This window comes from Biomphalaria glabrata, chromosome 4, assembly GCF_947242115.1.
Source record: "Biomphalaria glabrata chromosome 4, xgBioGlab47.1, whole genome shotgun sequence".
NCBI classification, from domain to species: domain Eukaryota; kingdom Metazoa; phylum Mollusca; class Gastropoda; family Planorbidae; genus Biomphalaria; species Biomphalaria glabrata.
Genome location: NC_074714.1, coordinates 41,747,413 through 41,771,148, shown reverse-complemented (window position 1 = coordinate 41,771,148; position 23,736 = coordinate 41,747,413). Strand labels below are relative to the sequence as shown.

General features: G+C 33.0%; 1 protein-coding gene across 2 annotated transcripts in view; it reads right to left on the bottom strand.

The window, feature by feature from the left end:
- Nucleotides 1–1,606: 1,606 nt before the first annotated feature.
- Nucleotides 1,607–23,736, bottom strand: part of LOC106052518 (protein kinase C delta type-like) — a 134,580-nt gene continuing 112,450 nt past the window's right edge. For both annotated transcript variants that reach the window (XM_056025844.1, XM_056025843.1), the window contains exons 5-17: nucleotides 21,614–21,761; nucleotides 20,068–20,099; nucleotides 19,378–19,463; nucleotides 15,265–15,394; nucleotides 14,965–15,104; nucleotides 13,865–14,032; nucleotides 12,893–13,066; nucleotides 12,678–12,769; nucleotides 12,258–12,320; nucleotides 10,423–10,561; nucleotides 9,086–9,274; nucleotides 8,300–8,440; nucleotides 1,607–7,513 (exon numbers count right to left, since the gene is read on the bottom strand). In XM_056025844.1, the coding sequence (XP_055881819.1) occupies nucleotides 7,364–7,513; nucleotides 8,300–8,440; nucleotides 9,086–9,274; nucleotides 10,423–10,561; nucleotides 12,258–12,320; nucleotides 12,678–12,769; nucleotides 12,893–13,066; nucleotides 13,865–14,032; nucleotides 14,965–15,104; nucleotides 15,265–15,394; nucleotides 19,378–19,463; nucleotides 20,068–20,099; nucleotides 21,614–21,761 (1,652 nt within the window). In that variant the 3' untranslated portion in view covers nucleotides 1,607–7,363. The remainder of the gene's footprint in view (nucleotides 7,514–8,299; nucleotides 8,441–9,085; nucleotides 9,275–10,422; nucleotides 10,562–12,257; nucleotides 12,321–12,677; nucleotides 12,770–12,892; nucleotides 13,067–13,864; nucleotides 14,033–14,964; nucleotides 15,105–15,264; nucleotides 15,395–19,377; nucleotides 19,464–20,067; nucleotides 20,100–21,613; nucleotides 21,762–23,736) is intronic.

The window sequence follows — 23,736 nt, the reverse complement described above, 5'->3', positions numbered from 1 at the left end:
CTTCAAATGATCTGCACTGACTAGTCTAATTTAGAGATTATGTTAGTTTTGTAAATAAATATGTTGTGCATTGTTTTTAGCGACGGTAAAAGTAGTGACGTAGTCAGATAGACGAATGACGTTGCAGAATACGGGTAGGGGCCTACATGATATGATATGGCTAGGGCTTGTAGAAAGATGGATATTGAATAGACGACTAATTAAATAGGTAGACAAGACGATCATCCCCTTCTGTAATTAAACATCAGTTGAAATCTTCATAAGTTTTATCAAGTATGTTACAGTTAATTGAGTTTGAGTTTTTGGCACATCGGCACAATTTAGGCCATGTGGTGCCCTAGTTAATTATTGTGTCCCTTGGATGTATTCGGCTCGCATTAGAAGAAGTGAAGTAGTAGCAGACAACACACAAACTCCAAGACAGGACAGATCCAAAGCTTGAGGACATTGTTCTCTTTTACTCCATGAGGAACAGGTGTACCTTGTGTACTGTCTGGCGTAGAAGTTTGTTTTCATTGACATGTACTCTCTCATTACATACAGTCGAGCCCTGTTTGGGTTCAGTCACACTATGAGAAGGCCGAATTTCGCATTCCTGAACCCGGGACCACGGGTACCCTGCTACGCCACTGGTTCTAGTGTAGTGTTTCCCAAACTGTTCCAGGGAACCCTAGAGTTCCTAGATCTGAATAGGTGTTCCACAAACTACTAGAATAATTAACTTGTAGGCCACCAAGTGAATTAATCTCTCTAATAAAAGTAAGCAAAATGTTCTGCTACTTTAAATACTCAGAAGGTGCCAAGACTTCCATTAAGGAAAAAGTTTGGGAAACACTGATCTAGTGCATCAGATTTTGAGCTATGTCTATATTTCCTTCAATTTTTTTTCATTTTGCCACGAAAAAAAGTAATGAGAATGGGCTAACCTGTCATATTCATATCTAGGCCTAATAAAAAAAATAATACCGCGAAATGGTTTACCCGATTTGTTTAATAATTTTATTTATAAAGCGCTGTTAACAAACAAAATGTAGGCTCAAGGCGCTGTAATAACATTACAAACACAAACACGACAGCTACAATGACAGTTAATCTAAAAAATTTTGTTAAAAAGTTTCATTCTTTAATAGAGATAACTTTAGTTGTTTTTTTTTTAAATTGTATTTTAGGGCCCTCTGGTTGTGTTGTGGAAGGGGGGCATTAAATTAAACGTTCTCCTCATGATATAAGAATCATTTATGCACATTTGTATCAAAATTGTCAAACGGTTTTTATTTCTATGCGGGGCATACATACACCGTACATTCAATTATATACATATGGCTTATTTGTGGTGGTGCGTACCGGCATCTATTTTTGAATGTTGGGAAAAAATTATTACTTTTCTTGTATTTTAACGTTTATTTATTAGTAGTTAAAAGTTAGGCAATCAATCACTGAGTACCGGCACCTATTTTTTTTTTTACAATATATATATATACATACCATGGGCAACACTATCCAGTTGTTTTCTCTCTTACAATTATATAATTAATGTCCTCAGACATCAGGTGATCAGATCAAAAAAAAAAAAGAAATACTGAATTATAAAAATATAATAAAAGCATTATTATCATGAAAAGAATTTATTACACCAAATAAATGACAAGAGATGAAAGGTTAAATAATGCATAGGACTTTTTTTTTTTCCAAACATCAAATGGACATCTTTTGAAAGCGTTTGTCCATCAATGGTTGGTTGAAATAGTTGGCAGCTAACAAACAACAAAACAAAATAAGCACAGTGCATAGAGGCAAGGGCAGACAGCTCACATATTTAATGTAACCACTTAGCACTAGTTTTAACAAATTTGAATTCATAACAGTTCATTCGTAACATATTTTTCAGTGCAAAGTTGTCAATGCTTTCTTGTTTTCGTACGAGAGGGAAAGTTTTTATGATCGTTTCCGTGAGTAGTTTTCTTTTAAAAAGTACAAGGTGGTTTGGTCAAAGGAGAATGTAGGATGTTTGTTCTAAAAACACTTAAGCTAATCATCATTATCAGGTGGGCTCAGGGAAAGGAGTTTCCTACAACAATGATTGCACTTTACATGACATTCGTAGTGCTGATTCAGTGAGAGCTTTACCATATTTTTTGAATATAACATAATATATATTACATTATATTATATCAATAATATCCAACCAGTTTTCGCTTTCAAAGACTTATATAACTGGAAAATGTTATAGTCTATAATTTTATGCTACATTTATGTATTTATTTTTTTTAAATTTTTATGGGTGTGTTGTTAGCTTTGCAAAATATCATACATGACCTTAAGTACCTAAAATAAAGTCTATTGTTGAATGGATATTAATTCTATTCAATCAGTGATGATTTCACCACAAAGCTCATCACTATTTATAACCTAACATTATGAAGAAGAATTACAATACAAAAACATAAAATACTTTTTAAAAAATACAACGGGATATCACAAGGAGATCACTAAAGTTGGCAACACAGAATAAAAAAAGAGGAAAAGGATTAAAATTTAACACATTGAAAAAACTGACTTTTTTTTTAGAAGAGAACATTGCAAAAAAAAAAAAAAAAAAAAAAAGGAATAAGATATTATCCTATTAATTGACAGAATAATAAAAAAAATATATAAACAACTTCTGATCCAATATTATTACACTACATGTAAACAGTATTTTTTTATAGCAGCATACTAAAATATTCATGTTTAAATTTTATAATTTGTGGAGCTACTTGTAGTAAAAATAAAATCTTATGTGTAAAATGTATCTGTCAAAGTAGACAGGTCTAATAACTAATGTACACTAACCTCTAACTGATAGTGAAATTAACTTATAGTAATTTTTTAAGCTTAAAAACTGTTTGCAATGTAAATCAAATTACTGATCACAAACCTTGACATTGCTTTTAAAATACAATTCAACATTCAAAGGAGTTCTGTAGCATACACACACACAGTTATGCATTTTTTCCCTCCTTTTTTTAATTACTGCAGGCTTAAGTAATTCATATTTCCAGTGCATTTTTTGTAAAAAAAAAAAAAAAAAATAGATGCCGGTACTCAGTGATGGATTGCCTAACTTTTATCTACTAATAAATTGATAATAAAAGTTAAAATACAAAAAAAGTAATAATTTTTCCCCATACTGAAAAAGGTGCCGGTAGACTGTACCCTGCATACTATCACAAAAAAAAAAAAATCACTGCATATTTCTGCAGAAAATATAAATACATGTATCCAGAAGACATATGTATCTAGACAACATGTACCGGCATATAGAATGCATGCATCCAAAGGGTGTGTATCCACAAAACATAACGTCTAACCAAGATTAAAGAGCATTTGTTCTAAATTAATTTCCATAGATAGATCAGCATATTGAGAATACACTGAGCTCAGAGCAGATGTAACCTGATGGCAAAATGTGAATATGGATTTCAATTATAAAAAAAAAACGAAGATGAAAAATATGTTAATGTGTTCAATGTAAAAAAAAAAAAGGAATTTCCATAGATACAGCTAGTTACTCTGTTAGAAATGATGAAACTGTTTAGAATCTCTACCTTGTTATTTTGTGTTCAATATTTAAAAAGTAATTATGATAACAAAATCATTCATGGCCTTAAAGTGAACTCTCATATAATAGATATTTGATGACTGGATTTTAAAAGTTGTTGAATACTGTGTGAACTAGTCAACTGCAATTACCAAAAAAATAAAATTGCAGGCAAACACTTTCAGTTCAGGTGTTTGGAGGAAGCAAGTTACTTGAAGAAAAAGTAATATTCAAATATTAAGTCAGTGTTTCCCAAACTGGGTTCCGTGGAATTCTGCGAGGCCTGACTAGGTGTTCCACGAGCTACTGGAATAATTAATTAGTTAGCCACCACATGAATTAACATCTCTAAAAAATAAGTAAAGTGTTCCGCTAAATACTCAGAATGTGTGAAGTGTTCCATTAAGGAAAAAGTTTGGGAGGTATACCAATGTACTTATAGGCCATGTAGGTGCAATCAAAATGACAGCGTTATTTCAACTAGGCTATGTAATAACATTAAAACAAGTGGGTATGGTTAATAAAAGCTAATTTTAACATAAAATCTCACTTTACTTGCAGTAGAATCAACTCAAAGAATAATTGTATTACATACAGTTAGAAGAAGACAGAAACTTTTAACACTTATATAAGGGTTGAACATGTATAAAGTTGTGGTTTTTAATCAGAAAATTATAATCTTTTCTTTTAAACCTTTACATAGATAAAATAACATTATGCATGATTCGGTGACAGAAAAAAGAATATATTGATGCTATAACATATATATAGTGTATAATTACTAAAATATACAAATTAAATTTATACAGGAATAGATGAAAATAAAAGTTTTCTTAAAAAAGAATTGGCTGATAATAACTCACAGTAATAAACAAAAGTTACTTATAAAAAGTGTTCATTGTTTCTCTTTGAGGTACCAGTAATAAATACAGTTAGCAGAGGAGTTTAATAAACATTATGAATTTGTACCACAGAAATGAACTTGTACAAAATTAGAAACAAATTTTAAACATGTGCAGATGTCCTTTAATCATTTAGCTTGTAGCCAATTGTTTCAAGAATAAAAATTCTTGTACATATTTCTATGAAATTACAAAAGTTAATGAAGAGATGGGTTATTCTGCTGTTCAGAGAGTAGACACTATGGAATTCTCCATCTCATATAGGCCCTACATTTCAAAATTATAGGCACAGAAATACTAATAGTTCGCATTAAAAAAATGGAGCAAAGTGGGTCACATTCTAAATATAGCTTACAAAAGCTTTAACTTTAAATATAGAAAAGTAAGGAATTAATTAAACAAATGCTGAGAGGTACAACAGTTAGTGTAAATATCATTGTCTAAAACCTTTAAAGTCTTAAGAATCGTGTTGTATCTTTACAATTTCTTTTTTTTAACATTTAGCCAATACATTTACAAATTCATTTTCTGATCTTGGTTTCTTCAATAATAAATTCAACCAGAACATCAGAATGATAATTTTTGTCTTCAATGTAAAGAAAAAAAAAAAGAAAGTAAGTTTTACATAATTAAGTGTATTACTAAAAGTAGAAATATTTCTATACTGTTACAATGTTTTGTTCCAAAAATATCACACTCAAAACTAGCAAAAGCTAAAGGCTGCTCTCCCCTGTAGAAGTGCAAGAATCAAATAAATAGGCTTCTGTACAAAGAGTGGAATCAACACAAAAATACTGGTGGTTCAAACTAAAAACTCAGGCATACACAAAATAAAGACAATGGAAGTAATCATTTATCTCAAGTGTCAACACTAAAAAATGACCTAAAAAAGGGTGAAAATACTAGAATAATTCACTAGACAGACTACCAATGTAATGATTACTGAGTTAATAATCTCAGTAGTAGGTGAAAAAAAAGGACAACTCACAATCATGAATGAATGACTTTCCTTATGAGTTAAGTAAATTGATAAGTATGTTTAGTCTTATGAATTTAAAGGAATCTTTAAACAAAGATTACATTATTCTAAAATCAAAACCACAAGTAGGGAAGCAGGGGATGATCAGTGTATAAGATATTAGCTCCCCCTTCCTAACCTTTGTGTTCACAATCACTCATATATACAATGCCAACCAGCTAGCCAATCAGAAAGTAATCTAATGTTCTTTTCTATCATAGCATTCAAAAAACAGAAATGGAAAAGTGGTTTGAGTGCTGGGACAAGTCCCAAAAAAGCCTGTGGAGTCTGGGAGCTGTGGTGGAGGCTGTCCAGGCCTGAGCAAGCTATTATAGCACAGTGCAGGTCAGGCCATTGTCCTGTTGGCTCATGTTTCTCGCGTCTATGGCCAAATTTTGATTCACGGTGCCCCCGCTGTGGGGAAGAAGAGGAAACCGTGCCTCATATTCTGTTTGACTGCCCCAGACTTGCTGATCTCTGTCTCGACAGGTCTGGGAAACCAAAAATTCTTGACCTGTATGGTGACATGTATGCACTACGCAAAACAGCAGGGTTTCTGTCCAGGGCTTTTGCAAGAGAGGATTTGAGCATCTCAAGCCCTCACTCAAATGGAGTATGATGATGATGATGATCATAGCATTAGATTCAACAACACAGGATGAAATTTTGATCAAATAGCAAAGGACACACTATATATAGTTTGATTTATAAATGGTTTAAAATTATTTTACAATAACAAAACATCATGAAAACATAAACATTTGTTACTTTTTAGCACTTTTTTAAATGTCTTGAATGAATGAAGAATTATAAGAATATGTCATATGTCAGATCAACATTATACAAAGTAAAAAAAAAGCACTAAGTTACATAAACTATTGAGTATTTATTTTTTACAGACCATTTCTTAAGAAAGGGAGATACTCTTGTCAGATGAGCTATAATAAAACACTTTTCCATCATTTTTAGTTTCTATGTTTTTAAAAAAAAAATTGGGGTTTTCATTTTTGTTTGTGTCTATCCCATTCTGAAATGACAATCATAATTATATACAATTAATATATAACAGGAAAAAGAAAAAAGTGTTACTGTAATAAATAAACGAAAAAGAAAAAAAGTTGTAATCTCAACTAAAAACATAAAAAATGGCATCAAATAACTTTGAGCAACTTGTATATTATTCACAGTGTAAAGTAAAACAGAATCTACTACAAACAATTTTAGTGTAATGGTGAAATGTGCTGTTTTTTTTCAAGCAGCCTTAAAGACTGTCTCCTAGAAGATACCAGTATTGTTGTTAGATGGACAATAGTGTTGGTTTTATACATTTCAGATGTTCCTTCAGACCTGAAGATAATTACATCCTAGCCTGAACCTCCTGCAGGATGGTAAGAGATGCAAGCAGGCAGGATTCAAACAAGAACCATGGTGACGAAAGTCTAAAACACGTACTACATGATGATGTCTAACATTACAAAAAATATTGAAGATAGACGTATTAAGCAAAAATACAAAAAAAATTAAACAAAGATCATCATCTGTTTAGTAATTGGGAAAATAAAATTGAACCCATTTAATCAGTCATTTTGCTATTCACTAACCTACATATTCGACCTAAGAATTACAACCTTAATTTAGAAATGTAGGCTAATGCTTGAGATAAAAAACAAAAACCCCTAAAAAAAACGTTTGGTTATTTACAAAGGCTTAAGTGACATAAACAGTGAAGAGAACACTATATAATTGCAATGAACACACTACAGTTTCAAAAGTAAATATTGGTTAATATTTCATGGACAAAATATAAAAAAAAAATAGCTAAAACATACGGTAATAAAAAGAAGCATTATGCTAATGTGTGCATCATGATCTGAGAGCCTCGGCACTCGTGAAGGAGAAGTGTTTGAATACATTCTGATTCATTGTTTTCAACAGGGTTGGATCTGGAGGAGTCAAGCCAACTTTCTCTGTAGTAAAGTCCGAATCAAAGTTTGAACTGTCACTGGCATTTTTCTGAAATAATGAATTATAAATCAAAATCAGGCAAACTGAAAGCTAAAACACAAAATTAACACACAGAATATCAGCACCATTAGCTCCCTTTCCCATCGTCTCTTCAATTGAAACTGTGAGAATAGTATGTGTATGCCCTGTACTGTGCTTTTATTTATAAAACTGACTTACCTAATTAATTAAACATGGAGCTAAATTTGAAACCATTTCAGATGATTACATATGAAGCATTAAAAATAAGAATCTGAAATATTACTTAAAGAATAACAAAAGGGAAATCCCAATTATAGAGAATTTCTGGCCACCCAGAAATGTTCAATTACTTATTGATAGTAACTAAGAACAACAGAAAAAAAAATGCATAGCTCAAAATACAAAGGTGTTGTCATGAAATCTCAAAGCCTAATTTTGAAACTCAAACAAGGCATAAAAGAAATTTTCACCATAAAACTCAAATGCAATTTAACCTTAGTTAAACCAAAACTTGAACTAATTAAAGCATATCCAAAGAGAAATAAATTCCCTTCCCCCCAACCCTCCCAAAAAAGAGCAAAGTCAGGTTTGTAATGATATTCACTTTGACCAAAATAAATCATTTGTAAAATCACTCCAATTAGAAATGTTTCCAAATCAGATGATGAAAAGTAAAGTAGCAATAATTCATGAAACAAAAAAAAAACTTCCCAATTCTCTCAGAGAGACACAAGGAAACACTAAAATCTATAAGAAGCATCTGTAAACTTTAATACAAGACTTTGTAAGAAAAAAGTAAAAAAGCAAACTTACAACTTTTGGTTTAAAAGGAGGTGGAATCTGTCTGGCTTCAAGTTTTTCCCAGTCAATGTTACGGAAGAAAGGCTGAGAGTTGATTGGTCCAGCTGGGCAAGTGGGCATGCCAAGTCTATCTGGTGGGTTGCGGTCAAATAACTGTAGGAGAAAGATATGTTAAAATTTCATTATTTCTTTAGAATTTAATATCAAAAGATGGATATAAAAAATTACTTTTGAAATTCAGTGAACTGAAATTTGTGAATGATTACTTTTGTCATCACTAAGACCAACAGACTTATTGACTTTTTTTTCCCAAATAACACCCAGTTCAGTTCAGTGCTGGGTGCTTTTATGAGAACATCCTCAAAAACAAAAAAAAAATTGGCTATCAAGACCATAATTAAAACTATAAATGTTTGATCCAGCAGTAAAATGCAGTACTCAATCCCTATACACAAAATATATTTCAGGTTAATTGATAGCCAATTTTTTCCTTATTCTGATTGAAACATTGCATCTAATTAATAAAATGAGTAACTGAATAGAATTATTATTGAATAAAACCCCTTTTAATAGATAAAATTTTTTAAATATTTTTTTTATGGCAAATGCAACAATCCACAACTCTTGCTCTAGCTTTCAGAAAACTGTTAACCTGTATGCAAGACATTTTCTAGCTAGCCAAGAACAAAGATTCTAGCTATATAACCAAGTATATGTTGTAAACTAGCGTCACGGTTACATGAAGTAGAACAAACTGACAGTCTACTTGACATCCTGAGCAAGGAATGTATTACTTACTAAAGTCAGCATGTTGACAGCTTCCTTAGGTGTGGCATGAGGATAGCGAGGAGTATCATGCAGAATGGAGTGGAACAAGTCATCCTCATCATCACCATGGAATGGTGACTGGCCAATGAGCATTTCATAAACCAGCACACCAAATGACCACCAGTCAACTGATGCATTATACTTGGCTCCCTTTAAGATCTGCATACAACAATGAAAAGACATATTCTATTATTTATACTTGAAACTAAAAGAATATGTTAATTACTTGCTGACAGAATGTTATTTTTATAAAGGCCAAAAAATTTTTTAAATGATTTTGTATACAGCCTACTATAGTCTTGTATCTGTATTTTAGGGTACATGAGTGTAAAATGTATAGTTTTATCTAAATTAAAAGATTGTGAAAGATTGTGAAACATTGATGCTACTGAAAGCTTTTTCTTTCTAACATAAGAACTAGAAAGAACATTTTCTCATTTTGAGAGAATAAAGCTAAGATTAAAACATGAAAAACATAAAAAATACTTTTTACAAAACAAAGCTTATTCAAAGAGTCACTGTATTAATTAGTTTGGATCAGTCAAGTAAATTTGTAAGAGATCTAGGAATTCTAGACCAACAACAATAAATCTGTGCAATTAGAAATATTTTTACCAATTGTTTTGGTTTAGTTCTATTTCATGCTTTTAGCTTTCTCAATACGCTATGATCCTATCCCTTGTCTGGACCAGTTGGGAAAATGAGGGGGGGGGGGGGGAAAGAAAGAAAGGGATATCTACGTGAATTTTTATTTGCTTTTTAGAAGCATTTATAAAAAAAGAGGAGGAATGACCTAAATTCGAACCCATGGCTCAAGCCTTCTCAAGCCCACATCCAAACCCTTCTGCTAGTGAGGCGCCTATAAATATAGAAGATTATATAGTTATCTACTGTTTGTATACAGTTACTTTGAAGCGGCCACCTATAAAGGGGACTAATTCAGCTTATAGCACCACTTCAGTCATGTACAATTTCTTTCCCTTCTTTGAGATACTAATTAATAATTAATTACCAATAGATAATAAACTAATTGATTAATTTTTACAACTTATTCTTGTGTTGTCAGGTAAAAGAAATAAGTGCAAAATTTCAGCTTGATAAAGTTTACAAACATTTTACAAGACAGAGTGAGGTGATATAAGCTGTGTAAAAACGTTTTGAAGAATGCCAATCTAAGTATCATTTAAAAATAATAAAACCAAAGTTTTCAATGTAAATGTTTGTGCATATATCAATTGCAGTTTTCAATGTAAATGTTTGCATACATCAGTTGCAGTCACAGTTAAAAGTCTAGATTAGTGACTTACCTCTGGGGCAATATAGTCTGGTGTACCACAGAAGGTCGAGGCTTTATTGTCTCCAAAGATCTTTTCTTTACACATACCAAAGTCAGCAATTTTAATATGTCCATCTTTGTCTAGCATGACATTGTCAAGTTTCAGATCTCTGGATAAAAAGGAAGGTACCAAAAAATAATTTTCAATATTTCAATAGTTTTAATTAGTCAATATTATTTAAAAAAACAACTCATTTTACATTTTAAGGAAATATCATTTCTCTTTGGAACTTCTCTTGTGACTAAAGAGGCCAATCCTTGATACACAGCTGTGGTCACAGGTTAGTCATCTGTAATAACCAGGCTTTATTGCACTTTCACTCTTCTTTCTACTTCTGGTGTGTATGCTATCTGCAATCCAGGACCCTACCTTTTAAGCTTGCTCTCCAGGTGGATCTATGCAGTGCCTCTTTGTCCCAACTATTAGTGTTGATTTTGTAGAGCTTCATGTCATGTTTGCACACATCAGTATACCTTAAAAGTGGAATCCAGAAACTCTCCTGCCTTCTATTAGATCAGAATGTCTTGTGGGAGTTGATCTTGTGGCATTCCGTTAATGTGAGCAAGTCAGCCAAGCCATCTGCTGCTAATAACAGCACAGATGTCCTGGCATCCTGCTCTTTGCAGCACTTCCTCATAAGTTATTTTAATTTTACCACCTTATTTTAAGAATTTGCCTTAAGCGTCTGAGTGAAGATATTCAGCATTTTTCCCTGCCAAGAGTAGGTTGACCAGGTAACAGTAATCAATGTCCTTTAATCTTAAAAAACAACATCTACATTTCAATGACCTATACACACCTTGACCAATTGTTCTTTTCACTTGGCCCATCTCAATAACAACTAACTTTAATCACACACTGTTGATAGTCCACTAAATGATGGCTCTAGACCAGGGGTTCTCAGCATGTGGGTCGCGACCTCCTTAGGGGTCGATTGACAATTTGCCAGGGGTCGCCTAAGACCATCGAAAATATGGATTGTTTTTGTCTATTCTTCTATTGCTGTGTGGATGGGGTCCCCGAAGAGTGAGATTGTAAAAAGGGGGTCGTCAAGCTTAAAAGGTTGAGAACCGCTGCCCTAGACTATAAAACAGTTTTACAAACTAAGCTAGAAGACAGTTTGTGAAGATTGCACTTTGAAGTACAGGATTGAGTGTGCACAACATTGAAACTGTAGACCAATTGAAGTAGGAGGGGTAGAGGAAGGCAGAGAATTAGAATAATATATTCAAAATGTGATTTTTGTTTTTTATTAGAAATTATTACAATGAATGAGGTTATGTCTTCTACTGTAGCATGAATAATATATTTAAATGTTCTTTATACCTATTTTATTTTACTACACAAAAAAGCATGATATAGACAAAACACTACCAACAACAGCATTGAAGGCCACTGTTATGAAGAAAAAGACACCTTTCTTGGAACTTCATTGTTTCTTTATATAATGAATACTCAATGTGTTGTTAGGCGCTTCCTGGGTTGTCAAATGCAGATAAACCAAACAGAGGTAGCACTTAACGAAATCATACAACACCGGCGGAAGGCCGAACAATCAATATAAGTTAGTCAAGTTTAATAACAATGAAGGGAACCATGGAATGTCAGCTAACAGCTAATTCTCTACGTTCATAACAAGCTTCCAATCTCTAAGGTGTCCTGGAAGTAGTGTTTACGTCGGCTGATATTTCATTCTGTCGAATACCTATTCTTATTTTTACTAGTCACACCATTTTCTCTAAGTCAAAACTTAACCTATTTCCGAAAAAATAACTAATTCCTAATCATGCCAAAACAGTATTTACCTATAAACTATTCCATTTTTGTGTAAAAACTGTAAGCCACAAATGATTTCTGCTGCATAAAATCTAGAAAAAAAAAACAAATAGAAAAGAACAAAATTAAATTTACTAGGATACAGTTTGTTGTCAAGCATATTTATGATATTAAATGCCACAGCAATTAGTTTAATGAAAAAATGGTAAAAAAGTTTGGGAACCAAAACTAAAAGTAAGCAGACAAACTTTGTTCAGTTAAAAAAACACATACTTCAAGACTCAGAGGTTTCAACTTTGCCAAGAATTCAAAGTTTAGGGACTTCTTTCTGCACTTGAGCAACATGGGTCTGCTAATATTTCATACATTATGATGAACGTAAGGTCTCTACTTAATTTGAAATCAAAGGAGTTAAGTCAATCCATGTTAACAAAATAGAGTTCACTTACTGAGCTCTTTGAAACTCAAACTTCCCAGACAGCTGTATATGAAACATTAAATCACCACCATTCAAATATTCCATCACAAAGAACAGATGACTCTGAAATAGACAACATATACACTCATTTCTGTAAAGAAAAATCAGTTTGGTTTAATTTATATTTCACAAGCAGATGCTAAGTACACAGCAAATAAAAAAAAAATGCAAACTACTTTAAGTTACCTTATTCTGGAAAGTGCTATGCAAGTGAGTGAGAAACGGATGCTGGCATCCAATAGATAGCACTCTCTTTTCAATCAATGTACATTCCACATCATCATCCTCCAGAACTACATCTTTCCTTAAGGCTTTGATTGCATAGAAAGTGTTGTTCTCTTTTAGCTCTGCCAGAAAAACCTGTGAGATGACAGATGAGAATGGAATGGGTTGCTTGAATCAGCCAGGAAAACCAACGACTTAGCAGAGCTTAAGTCATTGATTAACTTGCATGACTAGATTGACATAAAATGCATAGGATGTAAAATAAGATAAGGAGTTAAGAACACAATCATTTTTTATTATTATCATTTGAGCAGCATGTCTCCATGCAAGTACCGGTATAGACAAACTTTTGAGGACATGTAAGATAGGGATAACTGGGTGAAAGTTTTTGTGCCACATTTAGGTATTTAGTCCCTCAGTTAAACAAAGAAGTCACATACTGCATAAAATACTCAATAATAAGTTGAATGGAGTGTGTGCTGAAGTATCTGCCACAAAGTCTAAAACTCTTTTAAGCTAAGATCTAATCGAGACACTTGTATTTTATTTACTTGAAGAGGCTTCTAAATGGTTAAACTAAAGTATGCAGATTAATTCAACTCTAAATCATTTCTTGATTTCAAGAATCATTCACTAAATTCTTGATTATTCTGGCCACACAACACAACCTTAACAAATGAACGCTAGAGAGCAATTCAATGAACTTTGGTGAAATCTGAGAGTTCAAGTCTTTTTTTTTTAAACCAGTATTTAAGATTTTTTTTCTCAAATCCATAAAGACTTTAGGCCAAACTTAAAGCCCTGACGTGAAGTCTCATTTATCCTATACAGATTCAAAACTTAAAGATACTTTGATACTTTGTGTTATGAGAAGTATGGTTTACTAACATGTTGGTTCCAATGATAAGTGAAAAATATAAATATTGGATGTACCTTTCCAAAGCTGCCTTTGCCCAGTGTTTTAAGAAAGGTGAACTCTTCAGGAGTAAACTTGCGGACTTGCAAGGCTGGTGCCATTTCTGTGGGAACTTCATCGATGTCCCAGACTTTCTGGTATGGTGAGTCATCATCACTGTCCTCATCATCATCAGGCTGTGGAGCCTTAGGAAAAAAAATGTGTGCATTTAAGAAAGCTATTATTACAAACTGAACTTAAGTTAGACAATTGATATAGTTTTTATTTGCAGTCAAATATTATTTATAATTCTTGTGAAAAGGGAAAAAAAAAAGGGGAATTGCCTCAAGCAGAATTAGAAAATATACTTTTCTAAATCTAAAAAGTGCTCAGGAAATTTTTCAATGTAACAAACAATATTTGGTTTTAAATGACTAGTAATCAGGAGCTCTGCTATTGAAGTTGAAGGAGAGACAATTCTTCCATTGTGGCCAATAGGTAAGGGACGCAAGTTCCACCAACGTTAACAAAATAGTGATGTTAAGTTTAATGTTTTCTGGAAGCTATTGTAATAAGTATACAATGGTGAGAATTGAAAAAAAAAATTTTTTTTAGATCATTATTTCCAGTTACATTATGTCTGTTATTATGAGGAAAATCCTAAAAAAAAAAAATAATCAACAACCCAATGTTTCTTAACACATGTGCTTCAAAAACAATTTAATTTTAAAATTGCTTTTTAAATTTATACATTCTACATTACAAAAAAATATCTTTGAACAATGAAAATATCCTAGTATACTATATCCCAAATATACATTTATTTGAATTCTAGGTCTAAGCTCTGGGACACTAACAAAGTATTTAAAAAAAAAATTAAAACATTTCAATTTTAATAACTATTTCAATTTTAATAACTATAGTATGTTGTAATGTCTGCCAATAATAGTTTCAATCTGCTTTTCTGCTTTTTGTTTCAACAGTTTTGGATTTCAACTTTTTTCTTGTTTACTTTCTATGTTGTGATTCTTAAATTAAAAAATTGTGAACTATTAGCTTGAAAACAAAATTTGAATGTAGACAAAAAAAGTCAGTAAACAAAAAAATTCAGAAACATTCAGGGAGCATTTCAACTTACAGAGCCTGGTTGAGGTCTCTGTCCTCCAGGGGATGTTGATATTCTAACCTGCTGCAAGGCTTCAGCAAGAAGCTTCTGGTTTATGCCACACAAATTAGGCATGAACTGTTTACATTTCTTGTGACAGTTAATGCCACAGACTGATAGAAAAACATGAAATAAAATATTATTGAAACAAATAAAGTAGTGCTAATTGTAAGGATGTAGATAAAAGGGACATAATTAATTCTAGTTGGTAGTTTCTTCAAAGTCTTGAGAGAGCTAAATAGTCTGGTAAAGTGTCAGAAGAGAGTTATGTACCTTCACATTTTAGTCCCTGTCTAAAGAGACCAAACAGCATGGAGCCACAATGATCACAGAATGTAGGAGACATGTAATTGTAAAGTTTAAATCTATGAGGTACATTAATGTTGAAGCGTTCTGTCAACATCTGTAAATAACAAATGAACAATTACCTTTAAGAAACAAATATAAATATATGTACACATATAGAAGCACTTTCATGGCACTTTCCATAAAACATTATATAGTGGTAGAATAAAAAAACAACAACATATATATTGATGGAATAATTGCTAAACATTAAAACTATTGAAATTATTTCATGTTCCATAAATTATTTTCTGAAACTTAAAAAGCCCAGAAGTGAGATGTGGTAGCACTATTAATTACGCAGACAAAAAATGTGGTATTCATATAAAAACATATCTTCTAATCCTATCATAATATGTAGACAACCCTAGCATCTCAAAAAAGTCTCATCAAAAAAAGGTAAAAAAAAATGATTTTAAAAGATATCAATAATGTTTTGCTATTATTAAAACTATGAATGCATGAAAGCAGCTGCTATCATACTCCATGAATTGATCCCTATCAAAGTAACTTTTTGTATGTGCATGCATTGTCTCAACATTTCCATATCTAAATAAATGACATGAAAAGATTGAGAAATAAATGATTAGAGAAAATACTGTCCTCAAAGTGTCATTTACTAAAACAATTTAGAAGCACTATCAAGTATTTTTTTTTTTTTTTAAAGGCAAAAGCTAAGGCATACATGAACAGTTTGTACTGAGAAACAACTAACAGAAAGAACTAATACAAAGCAGAAAAAAGGTTGACTGGCTTGGAAACAACTTCATGAGGACAAACAACTTTATAAGGACAAACAACTCTATAAGGACAAACATCTTTATGAGGACAAATAATTTATGAAGATATCCCAAAATCTCATAAGAACTGATGGAAATTAACTTGCTAGAAGAAAAGACATAAGTTATCAACAATTAGTTAGCAAAGTGGCTGTAGAGTTATTTATAGAAATACATTTAGGAATCATAAACAAAATTTAGAACTTTAAGCACCCAATACTAAATAACTCTGCCACCTAGCTTTCAGAAAAAGATCACAATGTGGCTAGCAGGTGAATTAAAACTTGAGCATTAAGCATAAGAGAAAAAGTGGCATGATAATTGTCCTATTACTAAGTTATGACAAACAGAAAAAGAGATATACTCTCTCTTATGTTAATCTCATAAGATGAGGAAGTGCTTTAAAATCCAATTTTGCCACCAAGTAAGTTTTGTACTGTACCAGCTAGTTGTGAGTGAAGAAAGTAAGTTTAAAAGGTGTTATACTAAACATGTGTTTTCACCTAGTTTCCTGCAGGTGTGTACATTATTCATCTACAAGGTAAAAGATGGTGTAAGAAGAGAGAGATGAACGGATTTTATTTAAATGTTTAAGCACCAAGCAAGCTAGAAAAAGCTTCTGCATAAAATAATAATCATGATTATTCCCTAGGAATTTATTGTATCCTCTAAGAGTTATCTATTAAAACTATTCTATTGTATCCTCTAAGAGTTGTCTATTAATTAAAACTGTTCAGAATAAGACTAAGACTAAGACTAAGACTAAGACTAAGACTGCTTTATTGATCCTTACGGAAATTTGTTGTGATTACAAGGACTCGTTTCTCATATAAAGACAACACAACAGAAAAATACACATAAATACAACAGACAACATAAACAGTTCATTCAGCGACTACACACAGGTATCTTGGTGCATTTCATGTTCCCTGATCAATGAGTGGCGGTGATAGAGTCTGACCGAGTGAGGTACGAACGAGTTTTTGTACCGCTCCGTTCTTGTTTTGATTGACAGCAGTCGCCCACTTCGCGACGACCTGGCGTAGTTCTGATGGAGCGGGTGGCCGTTGTCTTCCAAGATTTTTTCGATTTTTCTTAGGCACGTTTGTTCAAAAAGTTCCTTTAAATGTGGTAATGTTGTGATTGTAATTTTTGATGCTTTTTTAATGATGTTTTCTAGACGTTGCAACAGTTTAGATGAGGCGTTGCCTTGCCAACAACTTATTCCGTATGTTAGCAGATTTTGTACAGTCGCTCTGTAAAATGTCTCAAGGATCTTCTTATTTAATTTAAAACTGTTGAGTTTGTATAGAAAAAAGAGTCGCTGGGCTGTTTTCTTTGTCAGAGTTCCAAGGTGGTCTTCCCATGAAAGCTTGTTGTTGATGATAATGCCTAGATATTTATATGCCTTTACTTGTTCTATAGATGTAGTGTTTATTTGCAGTTCACGTATAGTTTGTTTTTTCTTTCTAAAATCTATTATAAGTTCTTTAGTTTTTGTAACATTCAGTTCTAGAAAGTTGTCGGTGCACCAGTTTGTAAACTCTTCTATCGAGCTTCGATACTGAGTTTCGTCTCCTGAAATAAGACCGACTATGGCAGTATCATCAGCGAATTTAATGAGTTTAACTGAGTCATAGATGCTTCTTATGTCATTAGTGTAAAGAGTGTATAGCACAGGAGAAAGTACACAACCTTGTGGAGCACCCGTACATAGTACTCGAGTTGACGATTTGGTGTTGTTGACTTTAACATACTGGGGCCGTTGGGTTAAAAAGTTTAGAACCCATGCTTGCAAGTAAGGGTTTACATTTAAGTTACTCAGTTTGTTTATCATTAGATGTGGCTGTATGGTATTGAAAGCCGAGGAGAAATCTACGAAGAGGACTCGTGCATATGTTTTGGGTATATCGAGATGCTTATAAAGCTGGTCCAAAAGCAATAGAATGGCATCCTCAGTTCCTCTAGCTGCTTTGTATGCTCACCATAGACATTTATTGTTGAAAATTGTTTTTTAAGAAAGCATTGTTGTTTTAATTTTCTCCACTTCCAGTGAGGCATTTATTTAAATTTTTATGTCATTTTTTTTTTTTACCTTTACCTATCCATTAGTCTGTTGGACCGTTGGGGCACCATGCAAGATTTGTCCAGTCTTTCTCCATTCCTCTGTGTCTTGTGCCTTAGTTAGAACCTCTTTCAATGGCTGGCCCGTCCATTCTTTTATGTTGTATTCCCATTGCTTTCCCTGTCTGCTGCTTCTTTTTTCTGATACTGTTCCCTGAAGGAAGGTCTTTGGGATCCCTGAAGACCTTGTAACATGGCCATAGATTTTTAGCGTGCATTTTTTATGATAGTTAGCGGTCATCATGGTGTCCAATAGCTGCAGTAACCCTGTCTCTAATCTCTTGGTTTGTGATGCAGTCTTTAAATGTGATGTGAGAAGCATGGTCGAGAGCCTAGGTATGCTTGAACTTGACTTGGCTTGGCTACCTATGAAGGGGGCTCGAGGTTCGACACCCAACTCAAGTTGTGTTTACTGAGCACCTTAAGGCAGCATGGAAAAACATTCTCCCAAATGAGATTGGACCATAGCGCTCTGAGCATGCTATAAGCATGAAAGTAGCGCTATATAAAAGCTATAATTTATACATTGGATCCTTCTGTAGCATTTCAATTCCATTTCTAGGATACTCCTCTCTAGCTTTGCAGTCAGCATCCAAGACTCACAAGCATATATGCTTTATTTCATTATATACTTCTACAAATCATACTTCCATTTCTCAATCTAAAAAAATATTTTTTTATTTACACTGGTTGATATACCTCACTCAGGAGGTTTCTAGCTTTGCAGTCAGCATCCAAGACTCACAAGCATATATGCTTTATTTCATTATATACTTCTACAAATCATACTTCCATTTCTCAATCTAAAAAAATATTTTTTTATTTACACTGGTTGATATACCTCACTCAGGAGGTTTATGATCCCTCTTTCACACTGGTTGAGGTCCCTCATTCAAACTAGTTGATATATCTCATTTATAAGGGTTAAAATCCCTCTATGGTTAGGATCCTATATATTTTTAAAGAATAGCAAAGAAATGGAGGAAATAGTTGAACTAGTTGATTAGTTGGTTAAACAGTCTACATGTTATCCAAGCTGTGGGTGCAGAGTTGAGGCTTAATCTCTGGTTTTATCTTTACTACAATAAAATGATCCAACAAGTTCAATAGCAACTTAACCAATATCTTTACAACTCACCATTGTCTCTCTACTGTCTTTGGCATTGCCTGGACATTTGCCTAAAATTTTGTCATGGCATTTCTTGTGCACAGCACAGTTACAAACTGAAACATGAAAACAACAACAACAATGAAGAGATAATCTCGTATGAGAATATTTCTTTAGACTAAAGAAAAAAAAATGTTTGGCCTTTTGAAATAAACATGGAGATGTCAAATGAAAAGCTTTTTAGACAAATGTAATTACTATTTATTGATTAACCAGTATTTGAAAATTGAACATTGAAATGATAGTGCTATGTCAGTAGAAATTATAACCTATTAAAAGCTGACAATTGAATGAAAGTTTTAAGTTCTTTTACTATGTAAATTATCCATATTTCTTTCATTAGCTCTTTTTAACACTAAAATATATTGTGTCTGCCCAACTTCCAAAAATGTAAATAAAAAAAAATTTACTAGGTAGATATGATAAAAAAATTAGTTCAGATGTTTAACATTGTTTATAGTAGATGGAGCATAACAATTTGTATAACTCATCAAAAGATGGGTCAAAATAAATATAACTTACAAAAAGAAGGAGCATAACAATGATTCATGGTGAAACATAACAATAAACAAATCTTTTTTTTTTCTCTCACAACTTTTGGTCAGAATGCAGAAACATGAAATCAATCAATGAAATAGTGAAAAGTTAAAATATACTCACTCTGACACTGATAGCCTTGTTTATTTAAACCCCTGAAACAGAAAACAAAACATTTAAAAAATAAAGTGGAAGAAGTTTAAAGTTTGGGTTTCAGAAGCTTTTAATTTTCAAGGATTTAGGTTCTTAGAGCAAGATATACAGCTGGCATTATATAATTATGCATTAAATATAAATGAATTGTAAGTACTTTAAAAAAAATATATTATTTAATGAAGATATTAAAACAATGTGTAACTTGTATGCATCATTCACATCATCAAACATTCCTTCATACAAACTCAGAATCTGAACTTTTTCTTAGAAAGTAGAGTAAAGTTCCCCTTTTAGACTTTGTGGTCTATAGGGCAGATGATGTCAAGATCATCTGTTTCTGTGGCCTACGGTTAACGAGGTTGTCATGTGGCCAGCACAACGACCAACCGCCTTTACTTTTTCTTACTTAAGTAAAATGTTCTTCTGCAAATAAAACGTATATGTTCATTAGTGACTTAAACATTCACTGACATCCATATGTTCCTTACCAATAGATGTTCCCCTTGCACTACAATAAATTTCACAACCAAAGATGACTTCACAGTATGAAATGCACTCAACATAAAATCCATAAAATGCCCTCAACATAAGATCCAAAATTCCAGTTATAGTTTTGCATATCAAATGTCACAGTTTTAACGTAATATTTCAAACACATATTCCTCCCTTTTTTTCCCTCACAGAGCACAGCGTACTCGTAAAGACTGAACCATGGGAATACAATAAATATTATTCACAATGTTAACCCATTCCTACTAAAAGAATTAAAACACAAATTCAGTCTAATCTGATCTCACCAGATGGTGGGTTCATGGCACAATACAAATCCATTCATTACATTGAAGACTGACTGAATGATACACATTATTCTATGCTGGAAGCCATTTAGAGATTTGTTTGGGATGGAGTGGAGTTGAAACTATGAATTGATTTACAGGAATTAAAAAAAAAGGACAACTACTTTCAAGGAGGAATAACTCCCCCTTTAAAAAAAGGACACCATTATATTTCAGTGTTTTTTTATTACATAAGAGATTTTCAGACTTTTTCAGATAACCTGATTGAAGTTCAAAAAACACTTGAAAGAATGGGTTCTTATATGATTTTATCATAGCATAGGGACAAAGAAACATGGCTAACTCTTTATATATAATAGCTTCAATGTCCAGCAATCATTGTTTAAAATGTAAAGCTGTTGACCATTGTTTGAAATGCATAGGTGTTAACCTTTGTGCAAAATGCACAGCTGTTGACCATTTTGTAAAATGCCCAGCTGTTGACCATTTTGTAAAATGCCCAGCCGCGGATCATTGTGTAATGCCCAGCCATTGACCATTTTGTAAAATGCCCAGCCGTGGATCATTGTGTAATGCTATAGATCTATTTGCCACAGAAAACAAAATCTAGACTAGTATGCCACCAGCTACACTACTAGGGGAGCTGTCTGAACTATGCATCTTATTGGAACGTGTTTTTATAAGGCAACTCTTCAAACTTCTGGTACAAAACTTACCAAAGAAAATCTGTACAAAAAGAACAATATGTTGGAGAGCGGAAAAATTTGGCTATGAACTGGTGACCTTTAACCTCGTGGACTTTCTGTTGCTTCATGGCGCCACGCCGTACAAAATGTGGCTTTTGTGGATCCATGATGGGTATCGCTGAAATGTCAAACAAAAGGCAACTTTATTGTTTCGTTGTTTGTTTGAATTGGTTTATTTACTGCCATAGACATAAATAAATATAGACTGGCCGATAAAAGAGTTTTATGAAACGAAAATTTGTGACTTGCAATTTTGTGTACTTTATTATACAGTAGTGTAGTTTTGTTTAATCTCTAAGACTGAAGATCATGTAACTTTTCAGAATTCGGAAATCCGACACCAATAGATATATTACATGTTTTCAAGTTACATGAAGTTATTTCCTTTTTCCAGTCTATATTTACATATGTCTATGTTTGCTGCATAGAACTACTTTCGTTTTCATGTTACCAATGAGTTTTGTTTTTCAATTCCTGTCATAGTAAAAAAAAAAAAAAAGTGGAGGCTGGTCAAAAGTTGGGACGTGGTAAATGGCACAAGTCAAAAATTGAATCATTTATTTCAAGCCAAAATTAAATTAGTAGGGCATCACAACAGTAACACAAATGTCAAGGGTTCGATCCCCATACTGGACCATTTTTTTCTCTTAATTTATTTAATAGTAAACAACCACACAGTGTTTAGTTTACACTATTGTTTGAACATCAGTTTAGAATTAATGTTTTCAAATGTAGATAAATTGTAAAGCTAGGCGTAAAACATGAAGATTTTGAAAGCTAAGACACACTTTCTGTACTGAGCATTCTTTTAAGTGACTTCTCAAATAGAGATGGTAGGTAACCATTGAGGGTGTTCTCTGGTTCCTAAAGAGACAAATCTTCAAAGAGAAAGTTCAGTGGTTCACGAAGAGAAAGGTCACGGATTAACAAAAAAGAAAGCTCATCTAAGAGAAAGTTCACTGATTCATGGGTTCACTAAATGAAAGCTGGTCAAAGAGAAAGTTCACTGATTCATGGGTTCACTAAATGAAAGCTGGTCAAAGAGAAAGTTCACTGATTCATGGGTTCACTAAATGAAAGCTGGTCAAAGAGAAAGTTCACTGATTCATGGGTTCACTAAATGAAAGCTGGTCAAAGAGAAAGTTCACTGATTCATGGGTTCACTAAATGAAAGCTGGTCAAAGAGAAAGTTCACTGATTCATGGGTTCACTAAATGAAAGCTGGTCAAAGAAAAAGTTCAACTGTTCACAAACAGGAAAGTTCTGGTGCCGACTAAGAGAAAGGTATGAGGCTCACTAAGAAAAGGCTCTAAGATAAATGTTCTGGATTCACTAAGAGGAAGCTCATGGGTTCACCTAGAAAGAGCTCATCAAAAGAAAGTTAACAGGTTCAAAAAGAGAAACTTCATACATTAACAAAGAGAAAGCTTGTCAATGAGAAAGCTCATGAGTTCTCAAAAAGAAAATTCAAGGGTTCACCAAGAGATAGTTCCAGGGTTCACAAATAGAGAGTCCAGGGTTCACAAAGAGAAAGAACGTCAAAGAGAAAGTTCACGGGTTCACAAGGAGAAAGTTCATGGGTTCACAAAGAGAAAGCACGTCAAAGAAAATGTTCACGGGTTTACAAAGAGAAAGCACGTCAAAGAACAAGATCACAGGTTCACAAAGAAAAAGTTCAAGGGTTCACAAAGAGAAAGTTCATGGGTTTACAAAGAGAAAGCATGCCAAAGAACAAGATCACAGGTTCACAAAGAGAAAGTTAACGAATTCACAAAGAGAAAGCACGTCAAAGAGAAAGTTCATGGGTTCACAAAGAGACAGCGTCAATTAGAAAGTTTATGGGTTCACTAAGCAAAGAAAAAAAATAACTAGCTATCAGGCTTTGGCTACACAGTTTAATAAAACATAATTAGATCTGGTAACGATTTCCCGTGGTGCAACATCCCTAGCTCGAGCTCCACAAGCTCTCTCTCCTCGCGTACAGTTTTAGAAGATCATTGATACTGTACTGTTAGATGGCTCAACTCAAGTGCAGGTATAACTTTTGTTTCAACATTCTATCACTGTAAGCCCAAATAAGAAAGTTATAGAAA